Source organism: Molothrus ater, chromosome 3 (assembly GCF_012460135.2).
Source record: "Molothrus ater isolate BHLD 08-10-18 breed brown headed cowbird chromosome 3, BPBGC_Mater_1.1, whole genome shotgun sequence".
NCBI classification, from domain to species: Eukaryota; Metazoa; Chordata; class Aves; order Passeriformes; family Icteridae; genus Molothrus; species Molothrus ater.
The window spans coordinates 55,281,133-55,307,327 of record NC_050480.2 but is presented as its reverse complement, the minus strand read 5'-3'; the positions used below and the strand labels follow the sequence as shown (position 1 = coordinate 55,307,327).

Sequence of the window (26,195 nt, the reverse complement as noted above, 5' to 3'; positions counted from 1 at the left end):
TTTTCTCTCCTCTCCTCCAGCCTTGCAGGCTTTGGGTGCTGTCAGCACTGTCTCAGCTCCTACTTAAGACAAATTGCTTACCAAATGCGTTTACTACACAAGAACAACAATGACAACACTCAAAAATATGTAAACATGATATTTTAGAAATTTTAAACAACAAGGTCACATAATAAAACTCTGTATTCGTAAATGCATAGCAGTTTATGGAATTATGACTCTCAGCTGGTCAGTAGTTTAATGATCACAAAATGTCTCCCAGAAACAAAAAGTTTAAACTTGGTCTAGCTGACAAATAGGCACCCTCCAACATCCATCAGCTTGTGAGAATTCATAAACCTTATGATGATGATAATAATACAAATAATGATAATAATAGTAATACCTGTTCATTCACTAAAATTACAATGACACAAATTCTTGAAACTACTTTAGGTTTAATAATTTACTTTTGGGGTACTTGTTAAAAGAAATGCTTGCACAACAAATTGTCTATTTTTCTACCTATTTCTATCTATATTTTTGTGTAGAAATAGAGATTCGAAAAGATGAATCTAATAAATGAAACATTGCTTTTGAAAAGGCAAAACTGCAGTAACAAATTAGGAGAAAGAAAAAAGATTCCAGCTCCCCAAATTAAAAAAAAAAAGAAGTTCTCAGCTTGGATAAAATATTATTTCAATAAAACATAACTTTGGCATAAAGTGAAAAAAAAAAAGAACTCTGCTGGAAGTAGACTTCATCTCAGATTTGACATGCTCTAATACTCACACTAATAGAAGAGCCTATATTTTCATGTATATAAAATAAAGTAGCACTACACTCATTATGAGGGTGTATTAAGTCATAGTTCTTTTTGATTTCCTAGCAAAGTAATAGATAATGGTGCTCCTGGGATCATGCTCTTCCTTAATATAACACCAAAGAAATCAATGAACCAAGTGGGTCACTGAATATTAATTTGTCCCAGTCTTGCATCACAGGCAGTTGATACAAATGCAATTAATTTTCTTCACCTTCTATGTTATCATTTCCTGTTTGAAGCTTGGAGAAGCTTTGGTTTATATCAGTATTACCACATGACAAAACACTGAAGAATTATATGCTAAACTAATTCATCCATAAAGACAAGAGGATTACAGCAGCTGCCATCCTAATCCAACAGGAGGTGAAGACCTGAAAAAAAAACACCTATCCAAATGCCCCAGTAGGGAGGTTTGTCTATTGAAATTAACTCTACAGCAATGAAGAGAGATGGGTTTCTTAGAGAGGGCAATTTAAGATAAATTTAGATTGAAGGGTAAGTGAGATTTACCCCATGATTCTGGTGCCCATAATGTGCTTGATAGACAACCTTTTTGAGCATAACACAGCTCTCTTCTCACCTGTGTGCTTTGGTATCCCTACTCACAAATAGAGGTAGAGGTCAGAGTTTGTCTTATCCCTACATGAAGCCAAAAGTCATCTGGAATTCATCTGCAAAGCAAGTCTGGGAAGCACTTCAGTTTTCCCTAGTGTATAGCTTCACTCTGTAGTTAAAACCTCTGATTATCCAAGCCAAACTCTTGCTCTGAACCGCCACAGTGGTAGTATTCAGTGGTATTGACAGAAGATACAAAAACTAGATTTACACCCCAACTGAGGCTTGGTACTATGGTAAGGCAGTGAGAGCATCCCACGCAAATTAACATCTACAGTAATTTCTACTTGAATCAAACATTGGTTTGGGGAAAAACAGCTGTAGAGACAGCACTGAATAAGATGAAAAGCTGAAAAGAAACCATCAAGAACCAAAGTTGGTAAGAACTCCTGCTCTGAAGTGTGAGAATCACAATTGTCCTTCAAGTCAGCAAGCTGAAACACACTTTTTGTTGCTGGAACCCTGGCGTATTTGCAAACACTGCCAGGGTTCAGCAGCACACCCCATGGACGTTACACCAATAAAACTGGAACAGAAGGCAGATACAATACCTGTGTCACAAGATGCCCTGTATAAGACCCCTCTAAAATGGAAATTTAGGGGGTTTTTTATTATTTATGTACACTGCCAGAAATGTTCTCAGTAATACGCTATATAGTATAATGCTTTACACTATCCTGAAACTGTTAACACCTAATTACAAGGAGGTTACACTCTCATCATGTTTCACAAATCACCTTTCTTTTTTTAACTACTCTACTTTGGGCACATAAGCATGTAATTTAGATGATGATGATTATTATTATTTCAGTCACCGAGTTATATTTCTAGTGGCATATATAGAAAAATAGAGTCCTCTTTTACACAAGCATAGATATCAACCTTATTCCCCGTGTTGATACACACACTAGCTGATACTGAAATGTTCACATGTACTTATTTATTATATATGGATCATTGCACAGCATGGCTTAAGCTACTCAAATGTTTTCTAGCAGATCCTCCACTGATACTAACACATCTTCTGTTGGAATGGGTTAATACCTACTCCAAGGCTGCATATATAATGTAGAATGAAGTGAAAGATGAGCACTGATTACTTAACCTCCAGAGAAGAAAGGTTTGGGATTTTTTTAAGCTATATTCACTTAGAATATATTGAAAACTCTTTTATTGATTCAGACTTAGCAACTTTTCACTTAGTTCCTTAATGCACTGCCAAAATACTAACTGTAAATCAGTAAAAGCAAGGAAAGAAAACTGACTTAAATTCTTGCAATTCTAAAATGTTGAATGTACTTCAGATTTTGGATTTTTGCTCTTAAGGATATAGCCCTAGCAATCAGCTGCAATGATCCTAATACACTATTTTGAATGTTGAAAAGCCTCTGCAAAGAATTCTCCTATAATAGTAAAGAAAAGCCTTCAATTATAAATTTTTGAACAAAATGTATTGGCAAAAAGTCAGAATATACTTCAATGAATAATGAGACATTAAATCTGACCAACATGTAAGGTGGTCCACACTATGATTTCAGGTGCCTCAGTACTCGATTAAGCTTTTTTGCAAGTTTCTTCAAGAAAGAAATGCAAAGAATCAAATGCAAAGAAAGAAAGAATCTGCAAATGCAGATTAATGATCTGCTACATATTGCATTGCATGAATTCTACTAAAGACTCCCTTATTGCTGTTTATCCCATCACAGTAGTGCAGTTAATAGTGAAAATGATATTTAGGAACAGTCATGTCCCAAGGAAGGAATCACACTCAGAACAAGTAAATTCATGTGATCTGTAGGAGGAATATAACTTAAATAAGAACGAATCTTCAAGGCTAATAAACTAAATTTTTGTCATATTAAGTATTTATTTAAATAACTGTATTAGAACTGATCATAAAGTGGGAGCCGTGGAAGAAATGCTTTGCATAAACTTGTTGCTCTTAAAACTTGTCTAATTTGCTGTAGTCTCCAGGAAATATTATGAATAACCTAAAGAACTGAATACTGGTGCATATAAAAAAAAATTGACTGATAAGCCTCAAAAAAAGATTTTTAGTAGACCTGAAATCTCTAGAAATTCCTCTGTGTATGCAGTAAAATAAGTTTTGTAAAATCCAAACTTCAGATATGGAACAAACATATATTTGCTAAGCTTTACTCTTTTATTGCAAGACTTTTTCCTGCATTTAATTTCTCATTTGCATATTTTCTACAGGAATCTTTTCCTCACACCCTGCACTTAACTTCTCTAATGAAAAAATCATACTATACAAATAACAGCATCTGCATCATAATGAATGCAAATGCAGACATCGAATACTATTTTTGTTACATTAATTTTCAAATAATCTTTCAAAGGCTGCTGGAGAAGTGCATGAAAATCTATCCACATGCACAAACAGGAACAACTCTATGTAACTGCTGAATTTGTCTCTCCAGGGAAATATATGTGAGAACAGTAAGGACAATGTGAAATTTCCATTACTCTGTAATAGCTGGACCCCTTCTCTGGCACAATTTACTTCCTAAATCCATAAGAATGTTTTCATAGTCCTTGCTGTTAGTGACTCTTCTAATTACTGAAGCTGAGCCACTCAGTCCTAAGTTTTGCATGATTAATATCATTGCACAAATTAATTTAGCATTCATGGTTTAACATTAGAGGTTATATGCAATACTAGCTGAAAACATATAGTAACTGTTGAAGCAGGAAACTACCAGTCAGATTTTCCTCATTACACAGTCAAAGTGGACAGTAGTTTATTTTTTTTCTCTGTGTCAGTGACAAGGATAGTGGGAGCCTCTGTTTTCCCACTTGAAAAAGACCAAAAGGTCCAGACTCAGTTAAATGATGAAAACTGATGAGGTTCATGAAAGACCAAGTTACATTTAGATTTTAAGAACCAGCTAATATCATGAACAGCACTGTGTGTGAGAGCTCCCAGTCTTGGTATACCTGTTTCCTTTTCTTCCTTTCTTTGCTATGAAAGATATAATTTTGCAGTTTCAAAAGCTTTAACATGAGGCTTAATGTCCAGGTTTAATTCAGCATTATATAAATACTGCATACATAAAATTAAAAATTTTAATCCAGTTTTAGTTTTATTTTTAATTGATATCCATCCTCTGCTTTTGTTTTTTATATGTGTGCATCCTCTTAATAGAAACAAAATTAACAGCAATTTCTTTCAGTAGGTATTTGTTGTTCACTCTATCAGTGAGTTTACTTTGGTGAGTACAAGTACTAAAATTATCTCTACACCTCGGAACAAAAATGTTGTTTGATTGGGTTAAACCAATTTGCAGCCTGTGTCTCAAACTTTGAAACTAATATTCTCCCAAACTTTCATGAAAGGTGAGAAAGGCAATAAAAAGCACCTGCCTGAGCTGTTAAAAAAAGTGATATATTTTTCATCCTCTTTACTCCTCTAATCCCCTACGTCAAAAATTGGCCTAGGTAATGAAATGAAAAAATATTTAAGTAATTGCTGTTCTGAATGCAAGTAATGTCTCCTTTTTGAAATATTCGGTGTAAATTTGTTCTGTATTTTAAATTTAGATTTTGAAAAGATGCTTCAAAAGATAATTAGAAGCATACTCAAATTACATCTATACTTTGAAGCTGAGATTGAGATGAGGAAAGACAGTTCTACATCCATAGAAAAATATTAATAAATTATATTGAATCAGAAAATGTCTTGTTCTGTTACACATGCATATCGCATTTATCATTAGTAGAACTGCACAGATGCACAAAAATTCAAAAGGATGGCCAGAAATTAGACCACATTAATTTCAAAGATTATGACTCAATTTCTGCAAGTGGCTGGCAGAGAAAACATGATTTCCAATTGATGAGTCTCACCAGATTACTGCTCAGAATCACAGAACAGAGACAGCTGGGCTGAGGGTGACAGCAGAGGGACAGATGCAGCCTTGTGCTAACAGCTTGCCCAAAATGAAGCTGCATCACACTACCTGCTAGTCAGCCCACTTGCAGGCCTTTCCTCTCTGTTCATCCCCTCTGGGTGAGGGCACAGCTTGCACCAAGGCTGTTTTACCTCCATCTTTTGAGTTGTCCCATAATTAGCTGATGCCAAGGTCCTTTACTTGTCCTCTGCTTGTGAAAGAACATTGAAATGCAAAACAATCTTAAAAATGTAGCATTCTGTCATAAGAGTGAAAGAGAATAAAAAATTCACCCTTTCTCCTATTCCCTTTCATAAAATTCAGTGAATAGAATCATAAAACCATTTAGGCTGGAAAATTGCTTTAAAATCAAGTCTAATCATTAACCTAACACTGACATGTCCGCCACTAAGCCATGGTCCTAAGTGTCACATCTGCACCTCTTTTAAACGCCTCCAGGGATGATGACTCAATCACTTTCATAAGTAGCCAATTCCAGTGCCTGACAACTCTTTTTAGTGGAGAAATTTCAGCAACAGTCTCATTTAATTTATCTGTTTTGCTCATTAGCATTTATTTGTACCCATATTTTCAAACCCTTTCCTAACATTAAATAGCTAAAAATAAGTGGTTAAATGTAACTGACAGCCTTAGTTACTGAATTAGTTTCTGTTTCAATTAGAGCATGACTTTTTAAATGAAAAATATACACTACGAGCTTTCAAATTAGCAGGGAAGAAACTTTTGCTCTTAGCAAACCCTGACAAATAATCACATACTGCTTCATGTTCCCAAGCTATGAATTGGTCTTGGTTCTACCTAAAATAATCAAATCACTTCTGTATTTCCATTTCTTTCAAATCATTTTTCCTCACAATGTAAGAAACTAGTCCTTCTTAGATCCACCTTTGCTCTACTCAATCAACACAGTGTAAGGATGACTACTCTACCTGAATAGTTTCCTTTCCTACCTCTAAACCATCTTTCAAATCACTACAGTAAAACCTCATCAATCTTTGCATAGAAATCATTAATTTCTCCTATTTTTGAGATTTCATGCAGTACTTATTTTCAAAACCCCTCAAACTCATTTATGATGAAACATTTCTTTAGATAGACATGGTGCTAAGAGTAACAGATACCTTAATTATAGTCTTCAGTTTTCTCTTATTTCCTCCTATTCCTTTTTCAATTTATAATTTTATGAGATTATCAAAAATTTCAATGAAAGGAAAGAAGTACAGAGTTTTCCAAGAGTAGCCAAGAGACAGAGAGACAATTTGACATGAGTTTAGTGAATGCATATACTGAGTCAAATGTGGCGCAGTGTTTCTGGATCAGTTGTGAGACACAAAGACAAAATTCAAATCATCTTCCCCCTCTCTACCCTTTTTCTCCTGGCTCAGCATCTATTGCTGTTTCTCTGCTCTAAGTTTAGGCCAGCACTTCACAGTGTTCCTCACTAGGTACCAGACTAGTAGATGCGCCACTTTACATTGGGTCAAAGATGAGAGCAGAATGCAGACAGTGCTGCCTAAAAGTGGGCCTCCTTCCAGGATTTTTCCATATCACATTTCAAAGGCTTCCAGACAATGGAGATCTTACATATCTCCAATTTTTTTTTTAAACAATTGAAACCATAACAACCCTTTACATAACTCAAATAGCCTTAATATTGAAATTTTGAGTTAAAAGTCAGAACATGAGTGCAAGAGGAGTCCTGGACACTTCAGAGACCCACCTGGATTTCCTACAGTTGTAATTAACTCAGAAAACATATCTCCACTTACATATTTCCAAAAACATAACTAACAAAGTTTTAAAAGCTTATGCTTTAAACACTGAAGAATTTGAATGGCATGGGTCACTTTAACTGAGTCTAATTTCTATAAACAGTGCTTCCCTTCGGCAGCATAACCATGAGAATGGGAAGCAGAGCCAGAAGATCTGACTTTGGCAGTGAGGCAAATGTGCTGAAAGCCATCCATAAAAGTATCACAGACACAGCTTTCCTGGTGAAGTGTGAGTGAAGACAAATCAGTTACTACAAGTAACTGGAAGGTACCTCAGGTAGCTAAAAGTCAGGGCTGTGGCGTATAACTGCCTGGTTTGGACATGTTTGATCAGTCTTTATGGTATCAGGCCCATTAAGGAACTACACACCTAGATCGTGCAAGTCAAAAGGTTCATCTAAGCTCTCATGGCCCAAATGGACTAGAACAGCAGGAAGCATTCAGTAATCCCCATCCATGGCAAGATCTCTTAGTGGCTGCCACCACTACTTTGTCCCTTGCCAAGGATTAGTCTGTAGACTAGGGAATTATCATGACATGCACACACACGCTCATAATATCTAACAATAGATACCCTACCTAATAGTTCAACTTTTCCATAATTATCAGATTATTATTAATGACACAACACAATTAAGTAATAGATGAACATGAAATAAGAGCTATTTTTCTCCTCTGACATTTGTTCACAGTGCCCTTAGTTGATGCTTTAGCAAACACTGAATGCCTTTTAATTTCAGTTGAAGTAAACAGAGCAGAGTGCTTAAGTTCTCTCCTACATGGGGGACTCCTTCAAATTATTTTAAAGACAATATGGGGACAGACCTCATTTCCAGTGAGAATCCATTGCCAAGAAGTCCTGAAGGTAACTTTGTTCTTGCAGTTAAATTTTACAATACAAGTGTAGTTAATTTCACAGTAAGTTCTTCCATTATGTTCCGCAGCAATGTAAATAAATATTGCTGCTCTACCATATTGTCTTATCAGATCAAATCACATAATACAGCATTATATGGGCTCCTTGCTTTGCTCAGCTCATTTTTGAGGGCATTTTTTACCTTACACAAAAGTTAAAACAGCGCTGTTACAGCTATTCTTTACTCAATTTTTAGTGATCGTTAATCTTCAGGCTTAAAAATGCACACTTCAAAAAGCCACTCTTGGAGTTTAAATTTTTAATTTATTGGACTAATTGATAACTTTGTTTAGAGCTGTGTTGTGTGAAAAGTCCAGGAATGCGAAACTGAATCTCACTGCTTGTTTTCAGATAAGGTTGGTACCAATTGTAGCTTAATACTTTTAAACTGTGTGTAAATCACTGTCTTTACTCTTCTAAAGGCAAGACCAGGAGTTTTAAGTTGTGTTAAGAAGAAGGAACAATAGTCTGATGACAAATTTCACAATGCATCAGATAATTAATTCAGCACTGGATTCATGAAGCACTACTTATGTCTGTCACCAGATCAAACTACATAAGACTTAAGTTTTATTCTAATATATTGTGTGCAATAAGTCTAGTATTTCCATTTCATAGAAAGCAGTTTCAGATGTTTCCTCTGGCTGAAATACCAGGTACTGTGCTACCTTCCAGTTCTGGCCAAAGAAGCTAGGTGGTTGCATCTGGACACCCCTTGCAGTTGTACAGCTGACCACTACCATATTGAGATTAATCTCCAATAGTGTGCAGATGAGGAGGATCCTTTTTTAACTTCACAAAATACTGCTCAGAGAAATCTGGCATATTCTATACTCCTGGGCTGTATAAGCATAGATTAAAAGGTTTGATTTTTTTTAAAAAATAAGTTTCAAAGCCATGTGTTACCTTTGCCAGATGAGTATTGATCCATTTTGTGAAAGTCCGCTTCTGCACAGACTCTTGCTCATCTGAGAATAAAAGGAAATCAGTTTGATTAGACATCACTGGATACTTTCAGATTCACATGGTGGAAGAGTAAAATTTCCTACTGACAATAAATGTATTCTTCACTTGCCAGAAATAACTCTTTATTTTATTGAGACAGTAAATTTTGCCTCTAAATACTCATAGGGAATACTTATTACAATAATGCTCTGATATCTGACTATTTGAAGAGTTTCACAGCAAAGTTCAGGTCTTAACAAGCTAATGACCAGAAAGACACAATTTAAAATCTAAATGTCATGATAAATTTGAGTTCTAAATCCATACTATACTTACCCAAGGTCTGAGCACCTAGAACTTCTCTATACTTTTTTAAGTAGAACCCACATCTCTCAGAGCCAAGCAGCTTTTGTGCAGAAAGTTAGCTAGGGACTTAGAAAAAAAAAATACTTCTTAGCATATGTTTTTGAAAATGTTTAGAATGTTGAATTAAAGATTTGAAATTGCATTATCAAACTTAGTTTTCCCCTGGGAGATCCTGCCAGGAAGGAGCCATTAGCTAGTTCAGGCAGTTTCTACATCACTACTTACTAGGTCCCTTAGTCCTGTCTTGAAGCACTTGTCTGGTTTATAGTGCATTTCCCTGACTGTCAGATCATCCCTGTGGGACAGCTGCCAGCTGCACAGATAAAAATAGCTCCCAAATCAGCTCCTCCAGCTCCTTCTCCAGCTGCAGCAGCAAGGGTCACAGCAGTGGAGGGAAGAGCATCACAGCATTATAACCAATACACAAAGTCCTGCCCCTTTCTTGTAGGCAATCAGTTTTGACACATGGAATAATTTCACAGCAGAGGTATTCAAGTATTTACTACAGAGTTTTTTCTTTCAAAAATAGGAGGAAACATCTATTTCATGGAAAAACAAATCATGTTATTACCATCATCAGTTCTAAATGAACATCTTCATTTCCCAACAGAAAATTCAAATAAATACAATTGCTGTTCGATATTTACTTTTCATAAGAATATGCACATAGCCCAAAACCTACAGATGGAATACCTAATTTCAGCTCCTGCATTTTCTAGTAACTTGTGCAGCACTGAACGGCACTTTTCCTAGTCCAAATCTGTAAAATTAAAATGGAATATTCCTTAACTCCCATTAAAGTTCTGGAATAAGCTTGTTGCATTCCTAGCAATAAACTCCCTAATTTACACTCATGCAATGCTGCTTCACAATTAGGGTACATAGGGATAGAAATCACCACACAAAATTCATAGGTCAAAATGTTATCTTCAGTTGGTCAGTGGCCATATACAAGCTTTCCAAAAATGTCTGTGCATTATAATCCAGGAATATTTCCTTTATATATAAATACCATCTCACATATAAGAAATACAAGAGGAAAAAAAGATACCTACACTCAGCAGCATCTATTACTAGATTATCACATGCTAGATTATCACACTTTATGCCTAAGAAAATAATTCTGCAGTCTATACTTTCCTTTGCTATCATTGGGCAGGCAGGATTACATATTTTTTTAAATTTATTACATAATCAGAATCTACTTGTTGCAGTCATGGGCAAGTAATGAAAAATATCACTAAGATACTGCATCATGCTTCATTCCACACTGACTGTTTTTTGCAGGGAGGCGTCTTGACTTTGTATGTGACAATTGTTTCTACAGTCTGAAAAACACACTTGTCACTGCACAGTTCCTAACCATGAGCAAGCTTTCCTTTTGACACACAGTAAATGTCAGCTGTGCTCTGCAATTACATATATAGGTAGCCAAATTAACTTTCATGCAAGTACTTGCACACTTCCATTGGGTTGTGTGTGAATAAGTGTAGGGATAGAGATCAAGCATACACAGAATTAATCCATTTCTGCCTTAATTCACGCCTCTGTAATGCAAAAATCTCCTCAGCAACCCTGATACAAAAAGGCATGCTAAAACAAATAAACCAGGTTTTCAGAAGTTAAACTTCTCATCAATGAAATGAATAAAATGATTCCATAATTTGTAGTTCCAGTGCATCTTGGTGATTTAAAAAAAAACCTTCTGAAAAAAACTGGAAATCAGACAGCCAGCTTCCAGCTTCTAAAGAGACACATTATGAGCAGAAGACACACAGAGTTTCAGTCATACCAACAAATAGCAGAAATAGCCCTTCTAAATAACCTGCTTCAAGGGGATTTATGTGAGCAATATATTCTTTATGAGCCCAACTAGAACTACTAAATAAAGTTTCCTTGGTTCTAGCATTTATTTTGTATAGGCTTAAAAGGAACAGATTTTACCAGTGTAAAATCTATGTCTCAACATAACACAAGCAGTGCATTGATTTTTAAAATTCCATTGTAAATATGCTTTTAAAAATTTACCTGAAAGCAATTGTGTTATTTTCATTGATTAAATTCTCTGCACAGGTACTGCTTATTTATACCCACAAAACCTGTGTGTCACACAGCTCCTTATGCTCTCCCCACTCACAAGGACTGTCAGCTCCATATTCGCACTACTTACCCTGCTGGCACTGAAAGAATTCAGGAAGCACATTCAATGACAGCACATTTCTGCCACCAGCACCTTTACAGTGAGCCATAGGCACTGCTGCTGCTGCTGTGGATGCTGCTGTGGCTTCTACCCCTCTCTCTTGTTCAGTGTTTCCTTAGGATACAGCCAGAAGTAATTTTTCAACAATGATCCAATTTTTTTCCCTCACTGGAAATGCAAGCCTCTTACAAAAATCCCTCCACCATCTCTTATCTGAGGATTCATAAGAAGCCAAACCTTAAAAACATCCTTATATGCTCCTGCAGAGAGGCAACAGCCAGACCAAGCCAGCTGTATTGGAAGCAGCAGTTCTGCTGGTCTCACTGCCATCATCCTTCTCCACTGTTTTTCTGTGGAAAGATTTTATTATCTCAGCACCAGCCAATCCGCTAGCAGAAACCTCTGATGTCAAGAGCTTGAATAATTCATCCAGGGACCGTGACAACCCAACCACACTGCTGATATCCTAAAGCAAAAAGATGTGTGCAAAAATTGATGCAGCTTTCTCACCACTGCTTTTTTAACAGCATAGTGCTCAGTAAGTAAAAACAGTTGAATGGCAAAGACCTTCTCCTCTAGGTTGTCACACATGTAAAGGAAAACAGCTTTTAAAAACAACCACTTGGTTCACTGCATGCTCCTGTGAGACAGAGATGTCCTTCAGCTTTGCAACTGGAAGTGGAAGAAATCTATTCAAATGCATTGCTTGCTATATGTAGGCCACTTAGCTTTGAATAATGTATTTGATCTGTTGTACAAGGGGCACAAAACATATGTAAGGATGCTGAGAATTTTTGGAGAGTGCCTAGATCAGCCTGAAACATGCTCAAAATTCTGATAATATGCAGTACTTTCGATTTCATTAAGAGCACTAGAACAGATATTTTTTTCCTCTGGTAAAATGAAGGCAGATATGAAATATTCTTTGTGGAGATTCATATGTTATTCCCCTACAGGGGCCAACAGAGTAATACACACTATTGAAATGAGAATAAAAAGGCTCACTTTTATTATGCCATTATTGTAAATGTATCGTTATAGAGACAAAATTCAAATTTCTGTTTCTGTAAAACACAAGGACTTTGACAATATGATTCTGCATCTGAAAGAAATGCTGCAAGAAAGATACATTTAATCAAATATCTTCTTTTAATTGGCTGGAAATATCTTCATTACAAACCCTTTCTCTACTAAAGCGTCACCAACAGGCTTCTTTTCTACAAGAATTTTTTTATTAGGCAAAAAAAGGACAAACTTAATTTGATCTATTTACTTTAAAACATTTAGAACAAATTATTTGGATCAATGAACACAACCAACTACGCATCTTCAGACAGTTATGAAGATGCTGATGGAATGTTCATCATGCACACTTTTTCTAATGTCTGCCATCCTGCTGACAGGTGTGTACTGTTCAGCAGCAGATGGCACATCAAGCACCTGGTGCTTGGGGATGGGACAGTGTAGGGTGGCAAATACTGGGTTCTGCTTCAAGGCAACACAAGAAGAAGGCTCATGCACAGTCACAACAGACTCAAGTTCACACATGTCTAAAAGCATCTTGATTGATTCTCACAGACTGAAATACATGAAGATTTATTTTAGTGAAATTCAAGTTTTAGTGAAATTCAGTTTGTTTTAGTGAAATTCAAGTTCCCCACAGCTCCTCATTTTCAGTATCCCTTTTTTGCTTTCTTTGGTTTCAATTGTTCTGCACTAAAAACATCAAAGAGGTTTTTGTCTTCCAGGTTTGTGTCATACTGCTAAATCAACCTCTAAGTACAGAAAAGTGTCCCAGAACAGCTGCCATATTTCAATGTCACATGAAAACACAGTACACAGAAAGCAGTGGACAGCACCTCAGTGGAAAATTTTGTTTGATGAGCAGTATGGCATACATCCTCTAAAGCCTTCAATAAGTTATGTTATATAACAATTTCTATCTTCATTAAGGACAGTTTTAACTCAAAGCACCTGTAGAAAAGCTTGCAGAGTGAAAGCAGTCTTGGGAGGACACTGCTTATGAAAAGAGGCAATATTTTAAGCTATGTCATTTGATCAATGCTTCCCTTACAGGTAAATGAACCCAATTAGGGGTACTGCACAGGGGCAATGCAAATTCATTTCTTGTCCTTTAAACCACCAGTTGACCTTTTTTATGGGACAACACCAGAAAGTTCTGGATTTTTTTTAAAAAAAACCAAAAAACAAATTAAATTTGGTGGTAGCTCTAAAGTATAGATTTATTCCAAGTTTCTAGGTTTAACAGTAACTCTATAGACTCTAGCATAAAAGAAAAGATGAGAGTAAAGAGGGAAAAATTGTTCTCAGCAGCCATTGCTACTCAATTGACAACAAGACTTAGCAGCATTGATAAAAAGAATAGGGATGTATGTTTATACTCATGCAATTATCACAGTTTTATATTTTAAAGTGAAAGACAGCATTTGTCAAAGCGCAGCTTTCAGATACATGCTTCTGCTGAATGTGCATTATCAGAGATGGTGAGATGGTCACAGTAACAGACTATTTATCTAAGTTTCCAAGATTTGGGATCTAGGTCTATACATCACTCCTAGCCTGCTCCACCACTGAGCACCAGTCTCCTCCCCATCAGTTTCTGCAGAAAGGAAATCCATGCACAAGGGCTAAAAAGAAACCAGTCATCCTTGGCCAAACCCCTACTAGAGAAAATGATGGGGATCAGCTCTCTGGGGTTTGCACAATGTACAGGAAACCTTAGTACAATCCTTTGAGAGCCAAAAGTTTTATGTCCTTTGGAAGAGTGGAAATAGAGAGAACCCACACACACACTGGTGGAATAATTACAGGAAACTGAAGTATGGAGAAGCAGGCTCACACCTGCAGCAGCACTGCCTGCTGTGTCACATGCTGCTGCACAGCAACTGGCACACAGCTGAGGACTTTCTGCTCTTACTTTCTGAAATGTATTTATAAAATATGTATTTTAAATTTAAGACATTCTTATTGATTCCTGCACTCCTAAGAGACAGTGTGTCTATCTGGCCACTATTTAGAAAGATACAAAGAATGATTCCATTTATCATCCAAAGAAGGTTGCATTTTAAAAAATATCAGGTTAGAATAAAGTACAAACTGACAAACCCATGTGTCTTCTTTTGTTCTCAGCCAATTTATTGCAAGTACAATCAGCAAACAGGCTCTCTGGATGCACATGTTGTGGACTGTGCAAGCAGATGAAATTTCTGAAATCTGGGAAACCAAAAATTTAGCCAGCACCAGAGAATGCGTTCTTTAACTCAGGCTGTTGGCTGCACCTCACAGCAGCACTTAGACTTTCACAGAATATGTTCATAGTGTGGGACTTAGGAGACTTCCAGTCCTTAAATCCAAGGTAAGGCCCTGCTGTGGCCATATTCTCATGAGCATATCAGAGGCTCCTGAGCCATCCAGACTCACATTATCCCCCACTTTGCTGTGCTCTGGTTTTCACAGGAAGGAACAGAGCATGAACAGAGCACAGTGCAGTGGTTTAATCTTGATTCTTAGAAGCCAGGATGTGGTCTGGGCATAACTGCACTGCCCCTAAGCACGCTTGGATTTGATCAAAAAAGCTTCCCCTGGGTGTTTGGAGAAATGAATGAGAACAACACGAGTTCTGCAGTGGATTGGAAGATATGTCCAAAATATCTTTTTTTTTTTTACTCTATGCATCTTTCCCATTTCCAGCCCCTGCAGCATACTTGCTCCTATTTTGTGTTTTGAATGACTAAAAATAAAACAAACTGAAATTAAATTGCTGTGCACCATATTTTGCCTGGATGGGCTGCATTTTGTTCTTCCACATGTGTAGAAGCCAAATGCATTCATAAGTAATCAATGAATGTATTTGCATTTTATGTTTACTGTGTATTTGCCTGTGCTGCTCCATTATCATTTTCATCTCCACTGACTGCTTTCTTAATCTCCATGTGATGTAAACATATTACTCACATATGACTCACTTGCATAGTATCCACACTCAAAAGAATACTGTCAGAAATTAAAACACCACCATTAGAAAACCATTGTAGGCACACTTAATTCATTTTTAAAAGCAGTACCCTGAAGAAGATATTAGCTAAAACCAGGATACCCAACATTTGAGTTAATCATGTGTAATGGTTTCAGCTCAGTCTGAAAGATTCAGGATTTGCTGCTCTGCAGGTGTCTGCTTATTCACCCATTTGGCACAGGAGACAGTGAAATTAATTGTTTACACACACATCTTTTTCTGCACCAATAGATAAGGTAAAAAGAGCCTGATATAACTGATCAGACTCAACTTGTAATTTTTTCTTATAATTACTTATTTTCCTTAATTATATACTTAAAGGGATGGTATGGACACTGACAAATCAGAAAACTAGAAAATCCAGTGAATTTCATTAATAATAACTATCCCATGTAGCACTCCTATTTCAATCATTCATGCTAAGAAGTAGGCACACCAGTTTAAAAAGTCATTTTTCCTGAAGACTTTAGTATTTAAAGACACTGACAAGAAATCATTCTTTTGTCTATAAACTACCTACTACAGTAGCATCTGCAATGACCATATTAAACAACAAAAAAAAAGTCCTAAATATTTGGGGGTTTTGTTACAGTCCATTGCAGTTCTGCAACTGGCACCATATTGGCATTTACAGGTTCTGCTGCCATTCTTTCTATTGACATGAAAACCTTTTGTGCAATAACCTTTGTGTGTTTTTGGCCCACTCCCTAAGAGCTTTTGACAAAGTCAAATTAAAAAAAATAACATGCCACATTGAAAAAAAGTCTATTTTTTAGCAGAAGTCTTAAAGACAAGCAGTACTCACATCAAATCATTTAAAGAAAATAATTCAAAGAATATATTTTAAAATATTGATTATAGATCTATAGGTAATCTAGATCAGTACCAGTATGTCTACAAGTACCGTTATTAGTTAGGGCTTCAAGCAGTCATTCTGCAGTCAAGAAAGGTACTTAAAAAGAAGTTACACAACAATAGCTATGAGATCAGTTTGAAGGTCTCTGAAAATGGAAAGCACGGGCTCTGATTCCACCTTTTACACACTCTATGGCACTTACATGAACTTACATGAACTCCTAAAACAATGGTGAGTCTTGCTTTCCTGAAGCCAGCCTTGTCAGGCAGGCAAATTACTGTAAGTCACCACTGATTTGCAGTAGATTTGCTAATACTGTTTGACATTAATAGGACTGCTCATACCATGCACTACAACCTTTGAGAGAGACTTTGTGCAAAAATGTCAGAACTGAATTGGAATTTGAATGTTTAATGTTTCTCCATCATAAGACACAAATGTAAATGCAGTGCAGAAAATGCGCTGCTTGGAGCAAATTTCTACTACCAGTAGTAAAATTATCATTTTTCTACACTTAAGTGAATTCATTAGCCTAAAAACAATGAGAAAAAAACTTGATTTGGATATGGAAAAGCTCAGAATCTACTGAAATAAATCAAAACTAATGGAGATATACTGAGCACATGCTGTCCTATGGATTAAATCAGGATATAAAGGTCTTTTACAATAGTAGTATTTTTAGTATGTTGCTCATGAATTCAGAATATTCACCAATAATTATAATAAGCATTTCTATTTGTTTACAGTAACAAATCTTGTGATAATTCTAAAATTAATAAAAGAGACTAGAGCAAAACAACAGAACACCTCAAAATCAGTAAAAACAGACATGGTAGAAAGGATTAAAACAATACTAAATTTTGTGGTACCAAATAGTATATCCTGCTATGCTGTAACATGAAAAACAGCACACCACACAGAAAGGAAGCAAGCTGTCCAACAAACACCCGGCAGCATTTTGAGATGCTAACTACCCAAAAGTGAGGGATTCTCAAGGAAATCAAGTTGGGCAATGTCTTGAACAGAAATAGAGTTCCCTGAAAATGATAGTTACTTTTGAGATCCACATTCTTGCAGTCTCTGTGTTGTCTGTCCTAAATAGCACATGAACATCTTGGAAAAGTGCACGACTTTGACCACCATTTTTGATAGTCAATTCACAACCAATGAATTCTTTTAATCAAAGCTGCATAGGATCAACCATTTTGAAGTTCAGCCACTTTTATTCTCAAGTTAAGTAACCAAATAGCCCACTGAGAACATCAAGTGGCCTAAACATACAATGAGCCCTCAAAGTGATAAGAATCCTACACCTGTCTATGGTGTTTGGTTCAGCCAGCCAGAGGTAAAAGAGGCTGCTAAAACTTCAAGGCAGACTGGTGAGCTACAAAGTGCAGTTCTATTAGGATTTGTTCCAGTAAAAACTTCATTCCTACAGACAATTCTATTATGGTAACTGAGTGCTATCTAGGCCTGCAAGACTGTGCAATTGCTCAAGCATGGAAAGATAAACAAAGCTAATAAAGAAACTACCTGATAAAATGCTAAAGACAGCAAAGAACTACAAAGCAGCTTACAACTTAGGGCAAACAATGCTTTAAAAAAAATCAGTGGACTAGAAATTACTTTCTGTCAATTAATCTACAAGCTATTTGTGATATGAAGAGTCTTAATTTTAGATTGGCTGCTCCTTTGCTTTTTTCTTAATACATAAATGAATAAGCAGGACCTTCAGAGTTATACATTTGGCAAGAGCTCTGGATATCCCTGAAAAAGTCTATCTTAATTTGTCCACATTACAAATTCTCACATACACTTGAATTTTAGCACTTAGACTCTCCAACAACCCACCTTTCTGGCCTTGATGAAAGACTAAGCAGACCGCACACAAACTGTTCCCACAAAGAGTGGCTGAACATGCTTCAGCTTGGGGAATACAGGGGAAAAAAAAAAATCAAATTCTTACTGCTCATAACTGCTTCAGCTTCAAATAATATTACAGAGAAGCTGCAAGCTCAACACCTATCCTCACTTCCCCTCTCATCCCCATGATGGCAGCTGGATGTAGCTCTCTGTTTTGGGCACAGAAGGGACAAAATCTGGATTAAAGGGAGGAATCTAAGGAGGAAAGAAGAAATATGTCAATTGTCTAGATAGCATGTACCCAGAAGGTGGGAAAAACCTCTGACTGGCACCTGGAAAAGTGAAAGAAACAGATGGAATCTGCTTGTGCTGGCCTGAGGTGAACAACACTATTGTCATTGCCAAGACAACTCAGAAGCTACATATTCCAAGTGTAACCATGTCCATACAAACTTTCATTTCTTCTCTTCCACACATGTGATAAGACCAGTCTTTAATTACATAACCAAACAGGTTTTAAATACATGCTCCCTATCAATTTTTGTGCATGAAGGGAAAATTGTCAATGAATAAATTGTGGGGTTTAATTTTTTTAGTTGTTTAAAATAATGTCGGTCTCCCTGTCAGACGTAATCACTGAGCACGCGACTTTGCAACTCTTGCACTATTTCTGTAAGTATTTCTTCTCTTTGTTATGAAGATACTATGAAAAATAATGAGGGGGAGGGGGGGGCATAATTAAGTTCACAAAAAAAAAACCTTTAAAAAATACTTGAAGTCCAATGTTTTGAAGAGAAAAATGTAAAAACACCCCATGTCTACAAACTGCTTGAAGACAATTCAATCTCTGAAACCAGTCTTAGGAATGATGGTCTTCATCATACATAAAAATCAGAGTCTTTTCTCCAAATATCATTCCATCCCAAAGTCCTGGGATATAGTTTACAATCAACAACCATGCATGTTCACTTACAAGTTTCAGCCGTTCATATATACCACACCAGTCTGCTCAATGGAATTGCATTGATCTGAAGAGAATTACTCTGTGACAAATGACTCTCTGACAAAAAAAATGTGACATTATTCAACATTAAATGTACATGTCTAGGTATTGATTAGTATTTTTAAAGGTGATTTGACATTCTTCGATGAAGCACCACAAGAAGCAAGTAAGAAGAGAACAAAACAGAATTGTCCCAGTTGTGTTTGCCTTCAACAGTCCTTTCCATAGTAGCAAATCACAGACACCCTCTGCAAGTAACAGAATTTTTTGTAGTGATTATATTAGTTCAAAGGACTAAAAGCAAATCTGGGCCATTGTGTTAGAATAATGAAGTCCCTGAATTTGTTGAGGGCTAGCTAGAGTCGAGTCCATGCCCTGGGAGAAGGAAAGCAGCCTTCTGCCCACTCAACAGAAATTGAGTCAGTGGAAGAGCTGGAAAGAAGGGGCATACAGTGAAGGGAAAGGCAGCAGTGGTCTGCAAGCAAATAATTGTTCTCATCCCTAATAATCAGGGGCCAGTGAGACTTAACTTCAAGCATTTATGATACTTTGTGCATGCCCTTTAGACAGAAGTGAAATGCTAACTTTGCTTTTGGACAATTATTTTTTGATAGATCTGCTAGGCTCTTATACTCATATCTTTTTAGTCTTTTTCTTGGTAGCAAAAATTATATTCTTTATAATTTATTTAAACATCACCATGATCTTATTCATCATTCCTGCCGTAATACTGCAACATGGAAACTAATGAGAATTTTGCCAGTGAAAGAAACAAGCATTTATCATTGAGATTATACTTCAGATGGCCATTATTTCTCATCTGAAATACAGAGGTACACTTTTTTCATTGATTCTATAGAATATATGTTTGTAAGGAGGAAATATTTCTTTGGCACACAAAATGGCTTGCTCTTACTGGGTCCTGCTGCACTTAGCACCTCCTAGAAAAATTTTTTTCCAGAAGCAATATTTTTGTAAGAAGCCTGAAAATCATATGATGTACAGGTCTACAACTGATCACAGGAAGAATTATTATGTTCCCCTGTGGGAACACCATCCTAATTAAACTGACTGGATCTTGATTTTTGACAGATATATTCTTCTGTATAAGAAAAAGTAGAAAAAGGTATTTCCTCACAGGAAACTTTACATTTACTGGACATCCAAAAATATATACAAATAGTATGAGAAAGAAGAGATGACAAGCATATTCAGAGCAGGCTGTTCAATAAACAAAACAGAACCAAAACATCAACAACCATCAAAATAATAAGAGACATTTGACAAAATGCACAAAGGCAGTGATATCTCAGATTTGCCCAGGAACCATGCTGTGACTAAATACTGTTCACATTTCATATATTTCTTGTCAAACTCAGCAGTTCGTATTAATATTTTTAATCAAACAAGTTTTCAAGACTTCATCACAGCTTTTATGTAAGTGGATGACTGCAGACCATCTCCAGGAACATCTGAAACACAGTGAAGGGAATTCCCACTCCAATGAAAGAACAGGATAATGATAGTGCCAGAACTCACTTGGAGTTTTATTAAAAATTCCAACACTGTGCCACTACTACACAGGTAAGCAGCAACAAGCAATATGAATATTTCACACAGAGGACCTTATGTGAACAGAATCCATGCCATGCATCACCTGCCCTGTAAGGAGAAGCTAAGGCATGGGGTCTGGTTCAGGCTGGGGCAGAAATGGCTTCAGGGGGACCTATCTGCAGCTCCCTAGCAGCTATAGGGAGGCCAGTAAGAAGATGGAGCTGGGTTCTTCACTAGCGTGGCTAGAGGATGAGAGACAATGGCAGATACCAAAACAAGAAATGTCTCAGGAATAGGAATGACTTCTTGCTCAGAGGACTTCAGGGCAGCGGATCAGGTCACCTGTAATATCTGAATATGGAGATAAAATCCTGAAAACCTGGTCTCAACTGGCCAACCTGGCAGTTGGAAAACAGACCTCTTTCCAACCTCAATGTTCCTACCAGCCTATGGAACATATTATCCTGACAAAGAGCTAATGAAAATCACATGTTGTAAATAACTAATGAGAGTAAAACTCAGAGAAGTTTATTCAGTAGATCAGATAGCTACACAATAACTGGAAAAAACACACAAGCATACTGCTTTTCAGGAGACTTACTCATCCCATACTGGCATAAGCAGTTAGGAGACTGCTCACTCATCCATACTGCAAAGCTGAGTACTCACAACTGCACACATGTAGAAAGTTTCTGCTGAGAGTGATATTTACTGAATCTTAGAAGTTTGAAATTTCCCAGGTCCATCTAATTTTCCCATAGCATAAAGCTTCAAAATAATCCTAATTAATACTTCCCACTGCCAAGAATTTCTGTGCTTGATCTCCAGCCCTCAAACAGATAAACCGGATGGGTACATTCCAGAGTCCACAAAATTTCATGGCCAGTAGTTAAGGAAGTAACAAGAATATTGGTCTCAAACAGCAACTGTAAGATAAACACATTTTGATTTGCCACAAACGGTTAGGAAAAAACCCCTTGGTCTTAATCCAATTCATAATCAATGAGAAAAACACAATCTGAATACACTTTCAAATACCAAAAACCTCACTTCCTTCAACTCATTCACACCTTACACCAGAGAGTGAACTTCAGGAGAGCTCTGCAAGCTGAACATGCATTTCATAAGATTTTTTCTGAATTTAGTCCAGTTGCCCTGCCACAACTCCTCTGCAGAATGGGAAGGCATGGAACATACAGTACTAAATAGAAAGAAACTCCCTAACACAACTTCTAGAATCTAAATTCATTGTATTCTTCTAGAACATATGACAGTAGGTTCCCTTACACCAGCAGTCTAACCCAAAGATGAAGTCAAATCAATGCTGACATAGTTTGTACTTTTTTTTTTTCCCCAAACATCTTTCTAATATTCATGCTGGGCAAGTATGTGCTGATTGCCATCAATGGCAGTGATGAGGCAGCTCATTACAGGTGCAGCAGACATTGGAAATCGGTATGGTAACATATTCCAATAGGCACAACATGCTGTTTGTATCCCAGACACAGAAACAGTAACCTCATGAACTCAGAAAATACGGTAGGCAGGAAGCCTTCATGTTGTAGGATTTCCATGGCTTCAGAATACCTTCAACTTAGTTACAGATTTTACTGCAGACTACTAGCTGTCTTCTCTTTACTTCACTCTCAGTAGAAGCAACAAAAAGCATTTATTACTGTAATATCATATTTCACTTAGCATGAAAAACATTATTACTGAATCACAAAAAAATTCAATGTTTTTGTGAGAAGCATGAATCTTCTATGAAATAACCAGAAATATTCAATAAAGTGATGATAAATGCACTGAAACTAACTTCCATATTTATTTTATTAAAAAGGTCACAATTTACTTTTAAATGAAGGCATTAAATACTAGCCCTTCAGTTAGCAGTATAAAATCCCCTATTTTATACATATTACAGAAACATAGGGTAAAAACAACTAAGTAAAACTTTGTTAAAGCAAGTATTGAGAAAACATACTGGTTTGTTAGTAGGCCATTTTTCATTGTATCTAGGTATATGTTTCTTCCTTTTGTTTTTTAATTACCATAGTAGGAAAAACAAAAAATAAAAAAAATTGTAAATCTAACCCATATATTGTGCTTGTTTGGTACAACTATTGCTTTATTCACTACATTTAGCATGTATGTCTTACTTTTCTGCATCCCTGTTTCACAACATACCTGAGACTACCTTCTAGAAAGCTTAAAAGCCTGATTGTGATTTCATATTGAGTCATTCCACTGACATCACCAGGGCTGCATAAGAATAAATCAGAGCATGATGATAACCACAGTGAGATGAGCACATCGGGGCCTACATTCAGCTGCAAAGTCAGTCTAAATGAAAGGGAAAAACAGACCACACAGATTTATACTTCCCCATTCTTAATTGGCCTTTTCAGTTTGATCCTCCCTAGGATGCTTTGATTGTATTCTCCAAACAGCAAAAAAAAAGAATCATCATGAGAAACCACACAGTATCTACATTTCACAGTCATAAATAAAACCCCTGAGGACTCCTAAAAACACTTGTCAGTCTTCTCTAAAGGTAACCAAATATCAAACAGCAGAGGACTGTGCTGTAGATCAGATTATGATGATAATGATGATGAACCTAGTGATAGGTTTTAACTGCAGTTCATAAAAAAACAAAAAACACACCCTAAAATATGTCCTTATTGTAAGTTTCAAATTCACTTTTCAAAACATACCAGGATCTGGGGGTTTAGACAAAGTATCTTAGCAGTAAGGGTACATTACAGTAAAGCTGCCTGCCCAACATGAAGTTCAGACCCTGTACGAAGTCAGAGCAGCAACTGTGGCTTCCAAGATTCCCATCCTTCTGCTCCTACAGCAGTAGCCACTATCCTGACTCCACAGGGGAAGTAGCAGCTCCAGCTTGGGTTTTCAGGGCTCTGGCACAGGCAAAGGCAGCAGCACAGTGGTGACCTTGTTCCTGCACAGCAACGTGCTGGCCTTTATTTTATGTATGCCAACTGCACTCCTATTAAATGCACAACATTCTCAAGAGGTGTTAAAAAAGCACTGTTTGTATCTGCTAGTGCAGGAGGATGCAATGAAAACAGAAAGGACAGTACCAGAGCTGAAATTCATATCCTGTTAGAAATAGAGCTACATGACCATATGCTGTAACTGAGAAGCAACTGTGGTGTTGGCTCATGAACACAAGTGACCCTAATTACAACATCAATAGGTATTTCCTACCAGGCTGCAGCAACTGATAAAACTCATTCTAAACTGAACCCTGCAATACAGGAGCAACATTTGCCTCTTCCTCTCCCTTGCGAAAAAAAAAAAAAAGGGAGAAATAGCTGGCACTTCTCTGTTAACATTTATTCAAACAAAAGAAAAATTAATTTATCCAGCCCCTCTGCTGGTTTGGGTAAGAATGTGTACCTGGCCTATCAATCAACTCCAGTGAAGATAACAAATTGGTTTCTTTCAGGTAAAAAAAAGCAAAGTCTGTGCCCTAAGAGGTCAGATGCCCATTCTTCTTTGTGGATGTTCACCAAAGAAAAGGCCTCAGGCCACTTAGAATTAATAAAGAAATATCTAAATACTAATAAGGTCAAAATAAATAAACAAATAAAAACAATAATATAATACTAAATACTTCTAATACTACTAAATACTGATAATAAGGTACAAAAAATAAAATATTTGCTTGTGCTAATTCATACTATGTAGCATTATCAGTAGTTCTGGTATTAAGATTTGCCAATTTCCATTTAACTATTCTTTTTGCCAAGAAAAACAAGATAAAAAATTACTATAGATTTTTTATAGATAAAAAAAATCTATAAATTAGATACTACTAGATCTTAGATACTACTGAGTAGTATCAGTAGATACTACTGAGCAAGCACTTCGATACTACTGAGCAGCAAGAAACCATGTCCCAGGAAAACATCCCATTAACAAAGAAATGTATTACTGAGTGAATTTCTACCACCTTTAAACATTTTTACTTTTTTTTTATTATCAGTGTTATTTCTAGCTGGTGAAACAGATCCTTCACTCCTGAAGAAATTACCTTGAGTGACCTCTAGTAAATTCTCCCAGAAGCAACAAATTCCCAGCACAGGGGCTGAGCATGGGGTCAGGGTCCAGGCATAACATCATAGAGAGTGCAACAAGGTGAGAGTGTCTGGACATGGCAGCAGAGCTGGAAAAAGGAGCAGGAATTGGGGGAAGTTGGGAGCTGGCCCCAAGAGGGATTAAACACTGTCGGCCTCTTCCAAGGACATCTGAAAAGCAGCACCTGGATTCCTTCCCACCAGCTCAGTGCTGTGTTTCACACCATGCTTACACAAACTCTTCTTGTATCAATTTGGGTACAATTTTCTCACAATGACAATGTCTGCATTTAAAGATTGCACCTCTTAATTTTGAATTATTCCCCTAGTCTGGGAAAGCAATACTTTGTATCAGTGACAGAGTAGAAAAATTAACTGCTGTCTGGTCAACAAACAAGCCCAAACAAGTCTGCCACAGCATACAGAGCTGAAATACTTCACTCTGCTGCTTAATAGGACATAATGCTCACTGCATTACAACAAACAGTTTAATGTTTTTCAGCTCACTTTGCTTTTATATCCTTGGTGATGATGTTTGACTATGATATTCTTTCATACCAGAACTAGAAAAACTGTAACGGAAACGCTTACGTGCTGCAAACTAGTATCTTGATCTATGCCTCAAAAACTGATAGCTGCATACCACATTATTTTCTAATTGTTTTTGCTTCCTGAAAGACACTGAAGGTTTGAAGTTCTTGATTGAAGTCCAAGAAGCCTTTATAAACTTCAGTGGGTACAGCTTGTGTCTTATCTGGAGAGAATGAGTGAAATGCAGTGAAAAACTGTTTCCCATTGCTATTCTAGAGTAGTCCAAACTTGCTGGTCAACTTTTCATACTAAGGAGAGTGATTCTGAGAGCAAGTATCTGCAGTTATCCTGAAGACCACTTGCCATTAGGGTTAGGAAAAAAAGTAGGCCCTTTAGGCTCCCAGCAGATGGAGGACAACTTTGTCACCTTCACAGTGTAAAATAAAACTACTACACCAGTACTTCCATAGGTAAGTGCTATTGGAGTATTAACACAATTAGTACAGAAATAATCAATGTAACTACTCAAGAAGCTTCAGAGAACATATAACCAAAGCCCATAGTTTTCAGATCAGCCCCATTTATTCATTGTGAGGCAGATGAGTATAACCACAAGCAGTCCCAAGCCAAAAGTGATGGAACCTCTTTGTCTGATAATCAGCTCAAACTATAGCTTCTGCAGAAAAGTTCACAGTTGA

General features: G+C 36.7%; 1 protein-coding gene across 1 annotated transcript in view; it reads right to left on the bottom strand.

Annotated features, from left to right (window-relative positions):
- Positions 1–26,195, bottom strand: part of SYNE1 (spectrin repeat containing nuclear envelope protein 1) — a 288,350-nt gene that overhangs the window by 229,909 nt on the left and 32,246 nt on the right. Inside the window, 1 exon segment of the mRNA XM_054514453.1 lies at positions 8,947–9,008. Coding sequence (XP_054370428.1) covers positions 8,947–9,008 — 62 coding nt within the window.